This window comes from Salmo trutta, chromosome 28 (genome assembly GCF_901001165.1).
Source record: "Salmo trutta chromosome 28, fSalTru1.1, whole genome shotgun sequence".
NCBI lineage: Eukaryota > Metazoa > Chordata > Actinopteri > Salmoniformes > Salmonidae > Salmo > Salmo trutta.
The window spans coordinates 8,840,684-8,859,073 of NC_042984.1; the positions used below are offsets into that span (position 1 = coordinate 8,840,684).

The following is an 18,390-nucleotide window of genomic DNA, read 5'->3' on the forward strand; positions in this document are numbered from 1 at the left end:
CCAATTAAAGATTTAGTACAGGGCCCCCCAACCCTCTTCCTGGAGATCTACAGTCGTGGCCAAAAGTTTTGAGAATGACACAAATATTAAATTGTCACAAAGTCTGCTGCCTCAGTTTGTATGATAGCAATTTGCATACACTCCAGAATGTTATGAAGAGTGATCAGATGAATTGCAATTAATTGCAAAGTCCCTCTTTGCCATGCAAATGACCTGAATCCCCCAAAAACATTTCCACTGCATTTCAGCCCTGCCACAAAAGGACGAGCTGACATCATGTCAGTGATTCTCTCGTTAACACAGGTGTGAGTGTTGACGAGGACAAGGCTGGAGATCACTCTGCCATGCTGATTGAGTTTGAATAACAGACTGAAAGCTTCAAAAGGAGGGTGGTGCTTGGAATCATTGTTCTTCCTCTGTCAACCATGGTTACCTGCAAGGAAACACGTGCCGTCATCATTGCTTTGCACAAAAAGGGCTTCACAGGCAAGGATATTACTGCCAGTAAGATTGTACCTAAATCAACCATTTATCGCATCATCAAGAACTTCAAGGAGAGCGGTTCAATTGTTGTGAAGAAGGCTTCAGGGCGCCCAAGAAAGTCCAGCAAGCGCCAGGACCGTCTCCTAAAGTTGATTCAGGTGCGGGATCAGGGCACCACCAGTACAGAGCTTGCTCAGGAATGGCAGCAGGCAGGTGTGAGTGCATCTGCATGCACAGTGAGGCGAAGACTTTTGGAGGATGGCCTGGTGTCAAGAAGGGCAGCAAAGAAGCCACTCCTCTCCAGGAAAAACATCAGGGACAGACTGATATTCTGCAAAAGGTACAGGACTGCTGAGGACTGGGGTAAAGTCATTTTCTCTGATGAATCCCCTTTCCGATTGTTTGGGGCATCCGGAAAAAACCTTGTCCGGAGAAGACCAGGTGAGCGCTACCATCAGTCCTGTGTCATGCCAACAGTAAAGCATCCTGAGACCATTCATGTGTGGGGTTGCTTCTCAGCCAAGGGAGTGGGCTCACTCACAATTTTGCCTAAGAACACAGCCATGAATAAAGAATGGTATCAACATATCCTCAAAGAGCAACTTCTCCCAACCATCCAGGAATAGTTTTGTGACGAACAATGCCTTTTCCAGCATGATGGAGCACCTTGCCATAAGGCAAAAGTGATAACTAAGTGGCTCGGGGAACAAAACATCGATGTTTTGGGTCCATGGCCAGGAAACTCCCCAGACCTTAATCCCATTTAGAACTTGTGGTCAATCCTCAAGAGGCGGGTGGACAAACAAAAACCCACAAATTCTGACAAACTCCAAGCATTGAATATGCAAGAATGGGCTGCCATCAGTCAGGATGTGGCCCAGAAGTTAATTGACAGCATGCCAGGGCGGATTGCAGAGGTCTTGAAAAAGAAGGGTCAACACTGCAAATATTGACTCTTTGCATCAACTTCATGTAATTGTCAATAAAAGCCTTTGACACTTATGAAATGCTTGTAATTATACTTCAGTATTCCATAGTAACATCTGACAAAAATATCTAAGGACACTGAAGCAGCAAACTTTGTGGAAATTAATATTTGTGTCATTCTCAAATCTTCTGGCCACGACTGTACTGTCCTGTAGGTTTTCGGTTCAACCCTAATTTAGCATATCTGATTCAGCTAGTTAAGGTTTTGTTGAGCAGCTAATTAGTAGAATCAGTTGTGTTAAATTAGGGTTAGACTGAAAACCCACAGGACCGTAGATCTCCAGGAATAGGGTTGTACTGAAAACCCACAGGACCGTAGATCTCCAGGAAGAGGGTTGGGCAGCTCTGATTAAGTACAATCACTAATCATGCCTTTACTATGACATTCAAATGATTTCAGTCATTCATTATTCAGTATAGGTACTGCAATGTGCATAATATGGAAAACTACTACAGTACTACTACAATTAAATGATATTCCACCAAAGAAACCTACATTTGCGACAGTGCTGTACGTGGTTCATAAGTCAAATCTTAGATTAAAGAATAGCCTACATTTGAAAGGAACTCAAATATATAGAAATTTACCTTAGGAGATGGTTGATTTTCTGAAAACATAGCAAAAGGAATTGGGTTTACAAAGTAATGCAAAGTTAATAGCCTAGAGATCTGTAAGTAATAAATTACGTTAGAAAAGTGTGAGAGGTCCAGTAATATACAGAATGTGGGGAGAAGGGTAGAACATGTTAAACTAACCTTTAGTTTCTTTACCTGAAAACACATCAAAAGTTATCCGATTTGTTAGGACCGAAGCAAAACCCACTCATTAACTTAATTATGTAGTACACAGAAATGCAGAAGGAACCGAACATGGTAATAAAGAATGAAAGACTAACCTTTAGTTACAGACAAAACCAAAATAATGACTACAAAAAGGAAAACTGAAGATGGAACTAAGACAATGACTCTATTCCTTAGTGATTTTCTGCAGACAACATCTCTTGTTTGACTTCCATCTTCAATCTTGTATTGTCCAATGGATTCACAACTAAAAAAGTGAACAAATAAAAGTTGTTTAAGGCAGTTGAACCATTATCATATAAGCGATCATCAAACATTGTTTCAAATGTGTGTATATATATCTAAAAATTACAGACAAATCTATGAAGGCCAAACGATAATATCGGTGAGTGTAAAGGCTAGAGGTATTTCATTTCAATACTATACATTACAAATGTTTCTCAAATAAAAATGTGTCACTATTCCTTAATTTGGGCATGTAAAACTCAGTGATTTAAATGATGGAGTAACAATGGTATTATTGATCATCCTCATAACAATTGTTGAATGCACTGTTTTCCCTAATACATTACATTTACGTCATTTATCAGATACTCTTATCCAGTGACTTACAGTTGTGAGTTCATACATTTTTCATACTGTTCCTCCATGGGAATCGAACCCACAACCCTGGCGTTGCAAGCGCCATGCTCTACCAACTGAATCAGTATTGACAAGTCAATCTAATGTATTCTTGAAGTAAATGGAGCAATCAATTATTGTTATTAATTATAAAGCCTTGTTCACATTGGCAGTTTGAAATGACTCAAATCCAATTTTTGGCATATCCGAATCTTTTTGTTGTTGTTGGTTATTATGCAGTCTGAACAACCAGAAAGCACATGGAATTGGATATTTCAAGCCACAATCGGCTTGATTGTAGGTGGTTTGAAGTCAGATTCAAATCTGATTTCCGGCCATGCGACATGTCTGAATGGTCAAATATGAGTTAATGCCCTCAAGTAGTTTTTAGACTTATTTGACATATTTTGTTGCTTCGCTACTCTGTTGACAGTTTGACATGAATATGTGGTAGCTAAATAGTTAATTGTTTACAAACAAATGTTCTAGAAAGTTAAACAGCTACCTAGCTAGTTGACTGCTGTGACTAACCAAAAAGGACTAATTTTGAAAGTTGGATCATCTTGTCCTTTGAGGCTTTAAAAGTGTTTTTACACTATGCTTTTCAACATTCAAAGCAACTGGGAAACTTCCATGACGACGCATTGTTGTCACCTTAGGTTGTTACATAACTTCTGAGTGATGGGAAGCAGGAGCACCACCAATCAGACTGCACCACTGCGCGGTGTGCATACACCCGTCATTACGATGACAACTAGCTAGCCATGTCTGAACACACACACACATCCGATTTGGTCACTTGTAACTTAGTTTGGACAGTCAGTATTCCAAAACAGATTTGAAAAACAAAACTGATTTAAGCATTAAGGCCTGCAGTGTGAACAAGGCTTAAAACCCCATATTTTTGCGTAGTCATCCAGATGAAACCAGCCATTGTCAATGTCTCTAACAAATAGGAATGAAACCAGCCAAAACCTACTCAGTCCAAGCAGTGCAGTTCACACCATGTTGTGAGTAAGAACCATGCTGACACTCCTCACACATGGTATCTGTTGTCTTTGTTCCTGCACAGGAATAACATAGATTAACATGTAATATGCTGTGAGTAATTCCTATTGACAATAACAGTTATGAAAAATAAGGGTATTTTATTAACTTTACTTCATACTATATATACACACACACACACATACCCGGTACTTTAACTCTCTGTCCAGGTGAGCAAAGTGTATGTCTTAGTGCAAAGGTGCACTCGTTGCCAGCTGAGGAGCTGGTACAATAATATCCATTTTGAACATGACAAATGGAGTTACTTGTAGAAGTACACGTCATCAAAATGGACAGACCTTGTCCTGGAAAACATAAAAGTAAGGAAGTTTACAAGGGACTCTTTTTATTGCACGGATTTGCCTTATGTGGTGCATGAAAGGAGCCTTGGGAAACTAGCCTGAAGAAGATCCTAATGAATTAACAAAGAAACATGTAGATATTGTGTACAAGCCTCATTAGCTAGGTTTCCATTGAATTGGAGACAGATTTTCATGCGAATATTGTAAAATCTGCATAAAGCAAATATGCGCATTTTCCCACCAGTGGTGTTTCAGATAAATATCAGTGCTTGATGCCGTAGTGCACACAAAATGTTTTTTGTTTTTTGTTTTTATGTACTGAATAAAAATATAAAGTTGAATGGGTTTCCATCGCATTTTCAACTCTACCAATATTTTCGTCACAAAAACTGTTGCGTTAAATAGCAAATGTGCCTTCTCTGGTCTTCACACTTGCGCTCTAGCTACAGCTCGTAGATACAGTGCAGGAAGGCTGTGCAGGTAGGCTAGTCTACATAATGAGATTATTATGGATAAGAGCGAGAATTTTTGTATTTGCCAAACAGCAGTCAAGCATTGATCATCATATCACCAGAATCAGACCCTGGATATTTATTGGAAAGGAGCATCAACGTTCACTATGCACTTTCACCACCCTGTGAAGTTCATCAGAACTTATTTCATCTGTATAAACTGCATGCTTTCTCAAGTCGTAGTGGGAGGACCACACACCATGTCATCACGTGACTCCAAGTTTACTTCAATATGATTATAAAAACAATTAATTTTACAGACACAAAAAGATCACACCATGTCGAACAAACAAATTCTGTCAGTATTTATAAAATTGTACCGAAACTTCCTGTTTCCATCACAGCTTGTGATTTTTTTTTATTTATTCTGTGGATGGAAATGTGGTTAATGACATCCTGAGATGTGGTTTGGTCATGGTTTTGAATTTGCCTACCATGTTTTGCAACATTTCTGTGATACATTCTGGTTGTTTAGCATGGAAGAGAAAATTACATGCAAGTTCACTGGTGACATTACATTTTTTTGTCTAAAGAATCATCAGAAAGAGGCTTGGACACAGGGCCGGCTCGAGGCATAAGTGACATAAGCGGTCACTTAGGGCCCTAAGCCGCTAGGGGGCCCCCAACCCACCAAAAAACTTTACAAAATATAGCTGACTGCAGTACTGTGTAGTGTAACCGACTGCAGTACTGTGTAGTGTAACCGACTGCAGTACTGTGTAGTGTAACCGACTGCAGTACTGTGTAGTGTAACCGAGTGCAGTTAGGGCTGTTGTGGTGACCGTATTACCGCCACACCGGCAGACATGAGTCATGACTGCAGTCAAATTCCACATGATCGTTGAGTCATGGTAATCTCCTTTTATGCACTCTGGACATGCTTTGGTAGTATCCAATTTGTTAACGACCATCAGGTCCTAATGACCTGGTACTCAAGGCTCCATTGGGCTCCCGAATGGCGCAGCGGTCTAAGGTACTGCATCTCAGTGCTAGAGGCGTCACCTCTGGTCTGGTTAGGCCGTCATTGTAAAATAAGAATTTGTTCTAAACTGACTTGACTAGTTAAATAAAGGTTTTAAAAATATATATATTGTCCCCCTATAATCATTTAAATTGTTGCATGTTGCATTTGATATTTTTGTTCAGTATAATTAATAGGCTGATACATTAGCTTTAGCTACTGAATATCTTGTGCGTTTCCATCTCCTATCCTTCATTTCTTTCTCCAGCGTGAAGAGGGGCTGTCAACAGTTTTAGTGAAATATGTTTTTTTGCAAAAACATGTTACTATCGATGTTCCTGAAAAGATGTCACTTGGTTTCCCAAATTAAACACTGGGTAGCAGCAGGAACAGGGTTGGAGAGCCCCTGGAATACAGAGTTTGGGCGGAATATCACCTGTTGCACAGCGAGAGACTGCATGCTCCTCAAACTGTGGTTGATGTGTGGAGTGAAATAAGTGTTCATATACAGTGAGGGAAAAAAGTATTTGATCCCCTGCTGATTTTGTACGTTTGCCCACTGATAAAGAAAGGATCAGTCTATAATTTTAATGGTAGGTTTATTTAAACAGTGAGAGACAGAATAACAACAAAATTATCCAGAAAAACGCATGTCAAAAATTTTATAAATTGATTTGCATTTTAATGAGGGAAATAAGTATTTGACCCCCTCTCAATCAGAAAGATTTCTGTCTCCCAGGTGTCTTTTATACAGGTAACGAGCTGAGATTAGGAACACACTCTTAAAGGGAGTGCTCCTAACCGCAGTTTGTTACCTGTATAAAAGACACCTGTCCACAGAAGCAATGAATCAATAAGATTCCAAACTCTCCACCATGGCCAAGACCAAAGAGCTCTCCAAGGATGTCAGGGACAAGGTTGTAGACCTACACAAGGCTGGAATGGGCTACAAGACCATCGCCAAGCAGCTTGGTGAGAGGTGACAACATTTGGTGCGATTATTCGCAAATGGAAGAAACACAAAAGAACTGTCAATATCCCTTGGCCTGGGGCTCCATGCAAGATCTCACCTCGTGGGGTTGCAATGATCATGAGAACGGTGAGGAATCAGCCCAGAACTACACGGGAGGATCTTGTCAATGATCTCAAGGCAGCTGGGACCATAGTCACCAAGAAAACAATTGGTAACACACTACGCCCTGAAGGACTGAAATCCTGCAGCGCTCGCAAGGTCCCCCTGCTCAAGAATACATATATATGCCTGTCTGAAGTTTGCCAATAAACATCTGAATCATTCAGAGGACAACTGGTGAAAGTGTTGTGGTCAGGTGTGACCAAAATGGAGCTCTTTGGCATCAACTCAACTCGCCGTGTTTGGAGGAGGAGGAATGCTGCCTATGACCCCAAGAACACCATCTCCACCGTCAAACATGGAGGTGGAAACATTATGCTTTGGGGGTGTTTTTCTGCTAAGGGGACAGGACAACTTCACCGCATCAAAGGGACGATAGACGGGGCCATGTACCGTCAAATCTTGGGTGAGAACCTCCTTCCCTCAGCCAGGGCATTGAAAATGGGTCGTGGATGGGTATTCCAGCATGACAATGACCCAAAACACACGGCCAAGGCAACAAAGAAGTGGCTCAAGAAGAAGCACATTAAGGTCCTGGAGTGGCCTAGCCAGTCTCCAGACCTTAATCCCATAGAAAATCTGGGGAGGGAGCTGAAGGTTCGAGTTGCCAAACATCAGCCTCGAAACCTTAATAACTTGGAGAAGATCTGCAAAGAGGAGTGGGACAAAATCCCCCCTGAGATGTGTGCAAACCTGGTGGCCAACTACAAGAAACGTCTGACCTCTGTGATTGCCAACAAGGGTTTTGCAACCAAGTACTAAGTCATGTTTTGCAGAGGGGTCAAATACTTATTTCCCTCATTAAAATGCAAATCAATTTATAACATATTTGACATGTGTTTTTCTGGATTTTTTTGTTGTTATTCTGTCTCTCACTGTTTAAATAAACCTACCATTAAAATTATAGACTGATCATTTCTTTGTAAGTGAGCAAACGTACAAAATCAGCAGAGGATCAAATACTTTTTTCCCCCACTGTAAGTAAATGTTTTTTTGCAACAATTTCTAAAAACCTGTTTTTTCTTTGTCATAATGGGGTATTGTGTGTAGATTAATGAGGGGAAAAAAACGATTGAATCCATTTTAGAATAAGGCTGTACCGTAACAAAATGTGGAAAAAGTCAAGGGGTCTGAAAACTTTCCAAATGCACTGTACAATAGGCCAGCTAATATTCTGTTCTTCCAAAATACATTTTCTTCATATCATAATGATATCATTAACATGACACAGGCCATGGCAAAATGTGTAGAATTGTAGGAAATTAGCTTTAAACTGCAATTTTTGTCCAATAGCAAAATGAATAGAATTTCATGGCAACCAAATCTCACTTAGGGCCCCCAAAATACCTGAAATATTATGGGCCCCCAAAATGTTAGTGTCCCTCATAATACCTGGATCACAAAAACTGCAGGGAAAGCACTTGGCCAAGCCGTTAGCTGCATTCATGTAGGTCTGTCCTGTACAGGGTATGCAGGACGTGCTGGACTCCAATGTACAGTCCTTGCGGACAACAAAACCTAATAAAATAAAACAAAACATGCCATTACATTCTACATGCATTTACAATGTAGTCTATTGATATCAAACTATGTTTAATTCCTTAACAATGTAATATAATTGTGTGAAGTTTAATTTGCATACAAATTAACTAAAATAAATGTATATTATGTACAGTAGTGTAAACAAGTCCTTGATGCCCTTACCTTTTCCACACATTGGACAGCACTGACCAGTGTTAGATTTGTACTCTGCAGGGCCACACTTGTTTCCAGATGCAGGTATGATCATGTCTGGGTTAGAAAATAGAGAAATTAAAGAAAAATCATATCTTAGCTTTTTTTAAGCAATTATCTACCATTACTTCCATATATTTAGAATTTATAAAAAAATTGAATAGGGGAGGGTCATGTAATTTGTAAATCGATGAAATGTCATATTGCTCAGGGTTTGAGAATTAGTTGATTATTATAGTCTCTCATGTGTGCCTCATGATGCCCCTCATCCCTGATTCTCTGCTGGGCAATATCAAGTGTGCCTAGTGTGGTCTCAATCACATGTTCTATAGCCTATACTATAGGCTATATACCTAGGCTATAGAAAGAGCTTGCTCGGTGAAGCACAGGGCAAAGTGATATTTCCAAGAAAATGTACTTCCTTCCCGAGTTTTTGCACTGCTGGGATGGTGTATATAAAACTAGGCTACACTGCATTACACATTGCAATGGATAGGAGTTCCCTGGCCTGCCCTGCTCTTGCTGATGTAAACCTTTTTGTGCTTTGTGTGCTGTTCTATGAACATCATGGCAGACATGCGGTGAATTTGGATCCTAGATCTCGTTGGTGTGATGATAAGGTTGATGCGGTAAATCAGTTTCAACTTTCTATCGAAGGTTTCGAACAGGCAACAAACATGGATGAATGTCTAATTCTGACGCGAGACTAAGCATCTGCATTTGCGAAAAACAACTTTAAATCACTGGATTCGAACCTTCGGAATCAAACCACAACACCCTAGCAAAACCAAAACCCAATTGAAGGTAACAGCACTCACTGTTGCCCCTAGTGGCCAGTTTCCACGTTCTATGCCGACGTCCTCAGACATGGCTGGATGTCGAATACTGACTTGTAATCACGTGTGACCTGGCTGATTAAAACAACATAGTAACTCTAAATCAGCCAGGTAGCCTATACTATTATTATTTCAATGATATTTAAGAAATCAATTGTGAAGCATTTTGTGCCACACAACAACCGCACTTCAACAACATGCCTATAAAATGAAAATACATAACAAATTACTTAGAAAGAAATAATGAAACGAAAAATGCCTTCGTAGGCTGTACAGTCATTCTACAGTGCCTTTGAATTCACTTTTAGAAACACGAAATTCGTCAGTCTTTGTCTTTGGTTTGTAGATCATGTGGTGAGCTACACTACCGGTCAAAACTTTTGGAACACCTACTCATTCAAGGGTTTTAATTTATTTTTACTATTTTATACATTGTAGAATAATAGTGAAGACATCAAAACTATGAAATAACACATATAGAATGATGTAGTAACCAAAGAAATGTTAAATAAATCAAAATATATTTTATATTTGAGATTCTTCAAAATAGCCACCTTTTGCCTTGATGACAGCTTTGCACGAAGGACAGTTTCTAAAACTGCATATCTAAGGCTCTGGTCTGTCCTAGGAGTGAAGGTAAACAGTAGGCATGTCCTCTGCCATCCACTTTATGTTATTATTATTTTGGGTATAAGGGATGGTCACTTTTTTCAAGTGCTCAGGGAGGGTCAGGTAAAAATATATTTTACTGAAGGGGGGGGGCCATCCATTTTAATTGTAGGGAGATTTTCTCCAGGTATCCTTCATTGTTAATGCAGTACCCTTCAAGCATTTGGACAGAGAAGTATAAATTGTTTGGGTATTTACTATATATAGTGAATTCGGAAAGTTTTCAGACCCCTTGACTTTTTCCACATTTTGTTAGTTTACAGCCTTATTCGAAAATGGATTATAAAACATGTTCCCTCAAACTACACACAATACCCCATAATGACACACAAAAACGTTAATATTTTAAAATGTATTAAATATATAAAACTGAAATATCACATTTACATAAGTATTTAGACCCTTTACTCAGTACTTTGTTGAATCACCTTTGGCAGCGATTACAGCCTTGAATCTTCTTGGGTATGACGTTACAAGCGTGGCACACCTGTATTTGGAGAGTTTCTCCCATTCTTATCTGTAGATCCTCTCAAGCTCTGTCAGGTTGGATGGGGAATGTTGCTGCACAGCTATTTTCAGGTCTCTCCAAGATGATAAGATGTCGCCGAAGAGGGTGGCTGACGTTTTACATGCTCCTTACCAACTGTGCTATTTTGTTAGTTTTCGCGTTGTTCGTAACTTATTTTGTACATAATGTTGCTGCTACCGACTCTTATGACCGAAAAAAACTTCTGGACATCAGAACAACGATTACTCACAACGAACTGGAAGAAACTTTTTCCTTTAACGAGAAAGTAATATCTTATGTTTTACCGAGTCGTGGCTGAACAACGACATTAAGAACATACAGCTGGCAGGTTATACACGCAGGAGGAGAGAACAGCAGCCTCTGGTAAGACACGGGGCGGGGGCCTGTGTATATAAACTCAGCAAAAAAGAAATGTCCCTTTTTCAGGACCCTGACTTTAAAAGATAATTCGTAAAATCCAAATAACTTCACAGATCTTCATTGTAAAGGGTTTAAACACTGTTTCCCATGCTTGTTCAATGAACCATAAACAATTAATGAACATGCACCTGTGGAACGGTCGTTAAGACACTAACAGCTCTTCAGGCGGTAGGCAATTAAGGTCACAGTTATGAAAACTTAGGACACTAAAGAGGCCTTTCTACTGCCTCTGAAAAACACCAAAAGAAAGATGCCCAGGGTCCCTGCTCATCTGCGTGAACATGCCTTAGGCATGCTGCAAGGAGGCATGAGGACTGCAGATGTGGCCAGGGCAATAAATTGCAATGTCCGTAACGTGAGACGCCTAAGACAGTGCTACAGGGAGACAGGACGGACAGCTGATTGTCCTCGCAGTGACAGACCACATGTAACACCTGCACAGCATCGGTACATCCGAACATCACACCTGCGGGACAGGTACAGGAGGGCAACAACAACTGCCCGAGTTACACCAGGAACGCACAATCCCTCCATCATTGCTCAGACTGTCCGCAATAGGCTGAGAGAGGCTGGACTGAGGGCTTGTAGGCCTGTTGTAAGGCAGGTCCTCACCAGACATCACCAACAACAACGCCGCCTATGGGCACAAACCCACTGTCGCTGGACCTGATAGGACTGGCAAAAAGTGCTCTTCACTGATGAGTCATGGTTTTGTCTCACCAGGGGTGATGGTCGGATTCGCGTTTATCGTCGAAGGAATAAGCGTTACACCGAGGCCTGTACTCAGGAGCGGGATCGATTTGGAGGTGGAGGGTCCGTCATGGTCTGGGGGCGGTGTGTCACAGCATCATCGGATTGAGCTTGTTGTCATTACAGGCAATCTCAACGCTGTGCGTTACAGGGAAGACATCCTCCTCCCTCATGTGGTACCCTTCCTCCAGGCTCATCCTGACATGACCCTCCAGTATGACAATGCCACCAGCCATACTGCTCGTTCTGTGCGTGATTTCCTGCAAGACAGGAATGTCAGTGTTCTGCCATGGCCAGCGAACAGCCCAGATCTCAATCCCATTGAGCACGTCTGGGACCTGTTGGATCGGAGGGTGAGGGCTAGGGCCATTCCTCACAGAAATGTCCGGGAACTTGCAGATGGCTTGGTGGAAGAGTGTGGTAACATCTCACAGCAAGAACTGGCAAATCTGGTGCAGTCCATGAGGAGGAGATGCACTGCAGTACTTAATGCAGCTGGTGGACACACCAGATCCTGTTACTTTTGATGTTCACCCCCTCTTTGTTCAGGGACACATCAAATCAAATGCATTTATAAAGCCCTTCTTACATCAGCTGATATCGCAAAGTGCTGTACAGCAACCCAGCCTAAAACCCCAAACAGCAAGCAATGCAGGTGTATAAACCTGGTGGCTAGGAAAAGCTCTCTAGAAAGGCCAGAACCTAGGAAGAAACCTAGAGAGGAACCAGGCCATGAGGGGTGGCCAGTCCTCTTCTGGCTGTGCCGGGTGGAGATTATAACAGAACATGGCCAAGGTGTTCAAATGTTCATAGATGACCAGCAGGGTCATATAATAATAATCACAGTGGTTGTTGAGGGTGCAACACGTCAGCATGTCAGGAGTAAATGTCAGTTGGCTTTTCATAGCCAATCATTGAGAGTATCTCTACCGCTACTGCTGTCTCTAGAGAGTTGAAAACAGCAGGTCTGGTACAGGTAGCATGTCTGTGGAACTTGTTCAGTTCATGTCTCAGTTGTTGAATCTTGTTATGGTCATACAAATATTTACACATGTTAAGTTTGCTGAAAATAAACTCAGTTGACAGTGAGAGGACGTTTCTTTTTTGCTGAGTTTATGTGAGAAACAGCTGGTGCACTATATCTAAGGAAGTATCGAGGTTTTGCTTGCCTGAGGTAGTGTGGTCAACAGCTTATCATGAGATACTCTATCTACCTAGAGAGTTCTGTATTTTTCGTAGCTGTCTACATACCACCACAAACCGATGCTGGCACTAAAACCGCACTCAATGTATAAGGAAATAAGCAAACAGGAAAACATCATCCAGAGGCGGTGCTACTAGTGGCCGGGGACTTGAATGCAGGGAAACTTAAATCAGTTATACCGAATTTCTATCAACATGTTAAATGTGCAACCAGAGGAAAAAAATATTTTAGACCACCTTTACTCCACACACAGAGACACATACAAAGCTCTCCCTCGCCCTCCATTTGGCAAATCTGACCATAATTCTATCCTCCTGATTCCTGCTTACAAGCAAAAATGAAAGCAGGAAGCACCAGTGACTCGGTCTATAAAAAAAGTGGTCAGATGAAGCAGATGCTACACTACAGGACTGCTTTGCTAGTACAGACTGAAATATGTTCTGGGATTCCTCCGATGGCATTGAGGAGTACACCACATAAGTCACTGGCTTTATCAATAAGTGCATTGAGGACGTGGTCCCCACAGTGACTGTACGTACAGTACATACCCCAACCAGAAGCCATGGATTAGAGGCAACATTCACACTGAACTAAAGGGTAGAGCTGCCGCTTTCAAGGAGCGGGACTCTAACCCGGAAAGCGTATAAGAAATCCCACTATGCCCTCAGACGACCCATCAAACAAGCAAAGCGTCAATACAGGATTAAGATTGAATCCTACAACACCGGTTCTGACGCTTGAAGGATGTGGCAGGGCTTGAAAACTATTACAGACTACAAAGGGAAACCCAGACGTGAGCTGCCCAGTGATGCGAGCCTACCAGACAAGCTAAATGCCTTTTATGCTCGCATCGAGGCAAGCAACACTGAAGCATACACGAGAGCACCAGCTGTTCTGGATGATTGTGTGATAACGCTCTCGGTAGCTGATGTGAGTAAGACCTTTAAACAGGTCAACATTCACAAAGCCGCGCCACCAGACGGATTACCAGGATGTGTACTCAAAGCATGCGCGGATCAATTGGCAAGTGTCTTCACTGATATTTTCAACCTCTCCCTGACCGAGTCTGTAATACCTACATGTTTCAAGCACACCACCATAGTCCCTGTGCCCAAGGAAGCGAAGGTAACCTAGCTAAATGATTGTCGCCACGTAGCACTCACGTCGGTAGCCATGAAGTGCTTTGAAAGGCTGATCATGGCTCACGTCAACAGCATCCTCCAGGATACCCTAGACGCGATGCCAGGAAAACAACCTTTCCCTCAATGTGAGCAAGACAAAAGGAGCTGATCGTGGACTACAGGAAAAGGCTGGTCGAACAGGCCCCAACTAACATTGACGGGGCTGCAGTGGAGCGGATGGAGAGTTTCAAGTTCCTTGGTGTCCACATCCCCAACGAACTAGCATGGTCCAAACACACCAAGACAGTCGTAAAGAGAGCACATCAAAACCTTTTCCCCCTCAGGAGACAAAGTATTTGGCATGGGTCCCCAGATCCTCAAAAAGTTCTACAGCTGCACCATTGACAGCATCCTGACCGGTTGCATCACCGCCTGGTATGGCAACTGCTCAGCATCCGACCGTAAGGCGCTACAGAGGGTAGTGCGTACGGCCCAGCACATCACTGGGGCCAAACTTCCTGCCATCCAGGACCTATATAATAGGCGGTGTCAGAGGAAAGCCCATAAAATTGTCAGAGACTCCAGTCACCCAAGTCATAGACTGTTTTCTCTGCTTCCGCACGGCAAGCGGTACTGGAGCGCCAAGTCTAGGACCAAAAGGCTCCTTAACAGCTTCTACCCCCAAGCCATAAGACTGCTGAACAATTCATCCAATGGCCACCGGACTATTTACATTGACACCCCCTCCATTTGTTTTGTACACTGCTGCTACCTACATGTACAAATTACCTCAACTAACCTGTTCCCCAGCACACTGACTCAGTACTGGTACCCTCTGTATATAGCCTCGTTATTGTTATTTTGTTACTTTTTAACTTTTGTTTATTTGGTAAATATTTTCTTAACTCTTCTTGAACTGCACTGTTGGTTAAGGGCTTGTGAGTAAGCATTTCACGGTAAGGTCTACACTTGTTGTATTCAGCGCATGTGACAAATAGTTTGATTTTAATTGTTCGATCAGGTTCAAGTCCAGGCTCTGGCTGAGCCACTCAAGGACATTCAGAGACTTGTCCCAAAGCCACTCCTGCGCTGTCTTGGCTGTGTGCTTAGGGTTGTTGTCCTGTTGGAAAGTCAACCGTCGATCCTGACAAGTCTCCCAGTCCCTGCCGCTGAAAAACATCCCCACAGCATGTTGCTGCCACCACCATGCTTTACCATAGGGGTGGTGCCAGGTTTCCTCCAGACGTAACGCTTGGCATTCAGGCCAAAGAGTTCAATCTTGGTTTCATCAGACCAGAGAATCTTGTTTCTCATGGTCTGAGAGTCTTTAGGTGCCTTTTGGCAAACTCCAAGCAGGCTGTCCTTTGCCTTTGACTGAGGAGTGGCTTCTGTCTACAATAAAAGCCTGATTGGTAGAGTGCTGCAGAGATGGTTGTCCTTCTGGAAGGTTCTCCCATCTCCACAGAGGAACTCTAGAGCTCTTTCAGAGTGACCATCAGGTTCTTGGTCACCTTCCTGACCAAGGCCCTTCTCCCCCGATTGCTCCGTTTGGCCGGGCGGCCAGCTCTAGGAAGAGTTTTGGTGGTTCCAAACTGCTTCCATTTAAGAATGATGGAGGACACTGTCTTCTTAGGGAACTTCAATGTTGCACAAATGTTTTGGTACCCTTCCTTAGGTCTGTGCATCGACAAAATCCTGTCTCGGAGCTCTACTGACAATTCCTTCGACCTCATGGCTTGGTTTTTCTATGACATGCCCGGTCAACTGTGAGACCTTATATAGACAGGTGTGTGCCTTTCCAAATCATGTCCAATCAATTTAATTTACCCCAGGTGGACTCCAATGAAGTTGTAGAAACATCTCAAGGATGATCAATGGAAACAGGATGCACCGGAGCTCAATTCCAAGTCTCATAGCAAAGGGTCTGAATACTTATGTAAATAAGGTATTTCTGTTTTTAATACATTTGCAAAAATGTCTAAAAGCCATCATGACAAAAATGAAAACAGGTTATTGTGTGTAGATTGCTGAGGTAATTGTTTTATTTAATCCATTTTAGAATAAGGCAGTAATGTAACAAAATGCGGGAAATGTCAAGGGGTCTGAATACTTTCCGAAGGCACTGTATAGTTCCTTATATCGTTCCATGCTGTTCCCAATAATAACATTTAATGGACACAGCAATTTAATATAAAGATAAATAATCTCTGCAATTATTTACCAAATGGCCCTTTTCCTATAATAATAACTCAATCAGGGGACTGGTCCTCAGTGCTGAAATAGCAGCTGCATCTGCTGATTACATGGGACAAGGGGTACCTGATCAGTAATCCTAAATCCAGCAAAGCTACTCTGAGACACTTTGTGAATACAGGCCTACAGTAGATCTTTCCTAAATTGTAGGTGTGTAAGTGGTGACCTGGCCTGTCATTTGGTCTCTGTAGCCTCAGGTCTTTCGCTCTTAATCTGAATCTTTCACCCTGCTCTCTACCTCTTCATTGTCACCCTGTCAAATGTTGTCATTCTCTGCCCCCTCCTTCCCTGAGCCCATACCCACAACAGACAGAATAGCAACAGCAGAATTAGCATAATCTAACATTGTATACAAAATAGCAGGGGGAAACACTTAGAATATATAAACACATGGCAAACATATATTAGAACAAATTAAATACATAATAGGCTACAGAACATTTATCTTGATGGGAAAACGGCAATGTGTAAAGTGGTTTTAAAAAAAAATATGACTTTGAATACATTTAAGATCTACAGCGAGCTCTTTTCAGTGGTTTCACTTTGTAACGGGTGCACTGCTTGGCGTTTGAGGAAACTGTGTGACATCTTCGGACGTATTTTTTTTTTTACCATGCATCATAGGGTGTAGCTCTGCATGACAGCTAACCTGTAGTAACCTCAGCCGGTCATCCGGTAGGTGGACGAGAATAGCCAACTCTAAGGTGAAATTATTGGTTACTCATAGTTGTATAACGACTGACGAAATCATGTGATGTGATTGAAGTTTTCAGATACAGCCTAGCAAGACGTATCCAGTCTAGATGCTATTACTTTCACTTACCGAGTTGGAGCAGTACAGCGCAGTACAAAAGCCATACACGTGATATTGACATTGTTCCCGTAATCGGACTAGTCGTCGCTCTCTTGCAATAGCGTGCCGTTAGACACTTTATAAATAATTAACAAAAGTCTGAAACTATCACGTACTGATAACAAGCTAACGTTAGATAGATACGTGTATTAATTAGTATGTGCCTTTCGTGTATGCCTAATAGCAAATATGTTTAATGAGCGCATAGATTGTTTCCTTATGTTTGAACTTTTTTATATATATACACATTTATATAACGACAGAATATTTGCCGTCCACGTTTAGACTAGTGTCTTGTCAAATCCATAAAACAAGGTGTTCACTGCTCAGGCAAACGCATGGCTACTATTTCAATCTCCTTCCGCCCACATTCTTCAGACCAGTCACGAGTCACACCCGAGAGACAAAACGTTTACGAGGGTGCGCTCTGCACGTTCGTAAATTCACCCCATACCATCGCAATCAGTCGACATAATCGTCAACTATCATCAGAAATCAAGCGATATGAATCAGACGTTTCATATCTTGGTACTGTATTGAGAATGACACAATAACGCGAGATCACATTTCCAGCATGTCCGACAACCAGAACTCGCTTGCCCGCCATAATAAGCAAAATGGTAACTAATCAATAATAAGTGAGCATTGCATTTGCAGCTCCTAAATTAATAAAAACATTTAAAACATAGTTTTAAAGGTCACCTCTGAACGAGCTCCGGCAACTGACATGCATGATACACTAGCGCAGGATGCTGCGCGGTGAAACACCGCTTGACATTCATTTCGATGGAAGGGAAGCGGGGGACCTTTGGGCGGTGCGAAACTTTTCCAAACTTAATGCAAATGCTCAGGCGATCGCTGGGCGATGACCAATCATATCGAGTGGTTCCCATGACGAAATGATACTATGCCACCTAAGGCTGGAGACGTTCTTCAGCAAAGATGGCTGACAAAAATACTAGGATGGAAGCAAAAGTGATTATAATGTCATAACTACTCATGCAAAAAATGTACAGTTGACAGGAATATGTTAGTTTATGTAGAGACAAATGGTTATACATATTTTTTTATCATAAAGTTAATTTACAAAATCGGGATTTAGCAAGATAGCTGGCTAGCTTGATGGGTGTTGTGACATGAGTATTACATTGTAATTCTGGTTGTTTAATGTTTTA

At 41.8% G+C, this 18,390-nt stretch overlaps 1 protein-coding gene across 2 annotated transcripts; it reads right to left on the reverse strand.

Annotated features, from left to right (window-relative positions):
• Positions 1 to 1,972: 1,972 nt before the first annotated feature.
• Positions 1,973 to 18,026, reverse strand: LOC115165378 (tumor necrosis factor receptor superfamily member 14). 2 transcript variants are annotated; one of them, XM_029718460.1, is made up of 6 exons: positions 17,918 to 18,026; positions 8,551 to 8,637; positions 8,239 to 8,364; positions 4,086 to 4,244; positions 3,872 to 3,956; positions 1,973 to 2,518 (listed from the first exon to the last, which is right to left on the reverse strand). In XM_029718460.1, exons 1-6 carry the CDS (start codon positions 17,946 to 17,948, stop codon positions 2,362 to 2,364), a joined length of 645 nt encoding a protein of 214 aa, XP_029574320.1. In that variant the 5' UTR covers positions 17,949 to 18,026; the 3' UTR covers positions 1,973 to 2,361. The 2 variants fall into 2 exon arrangements, with proteins under 2 accessions (XP_029574320.1, XP_029574319.1); XM_029718459.1 differs by lacking the exon at positions 17,918 to 18,026 and adding an exon at positions 17,186 to 17,869.
• Between the last annotated feature and the right edge of the window lie 364 nt (positions 18,027 to 18,390).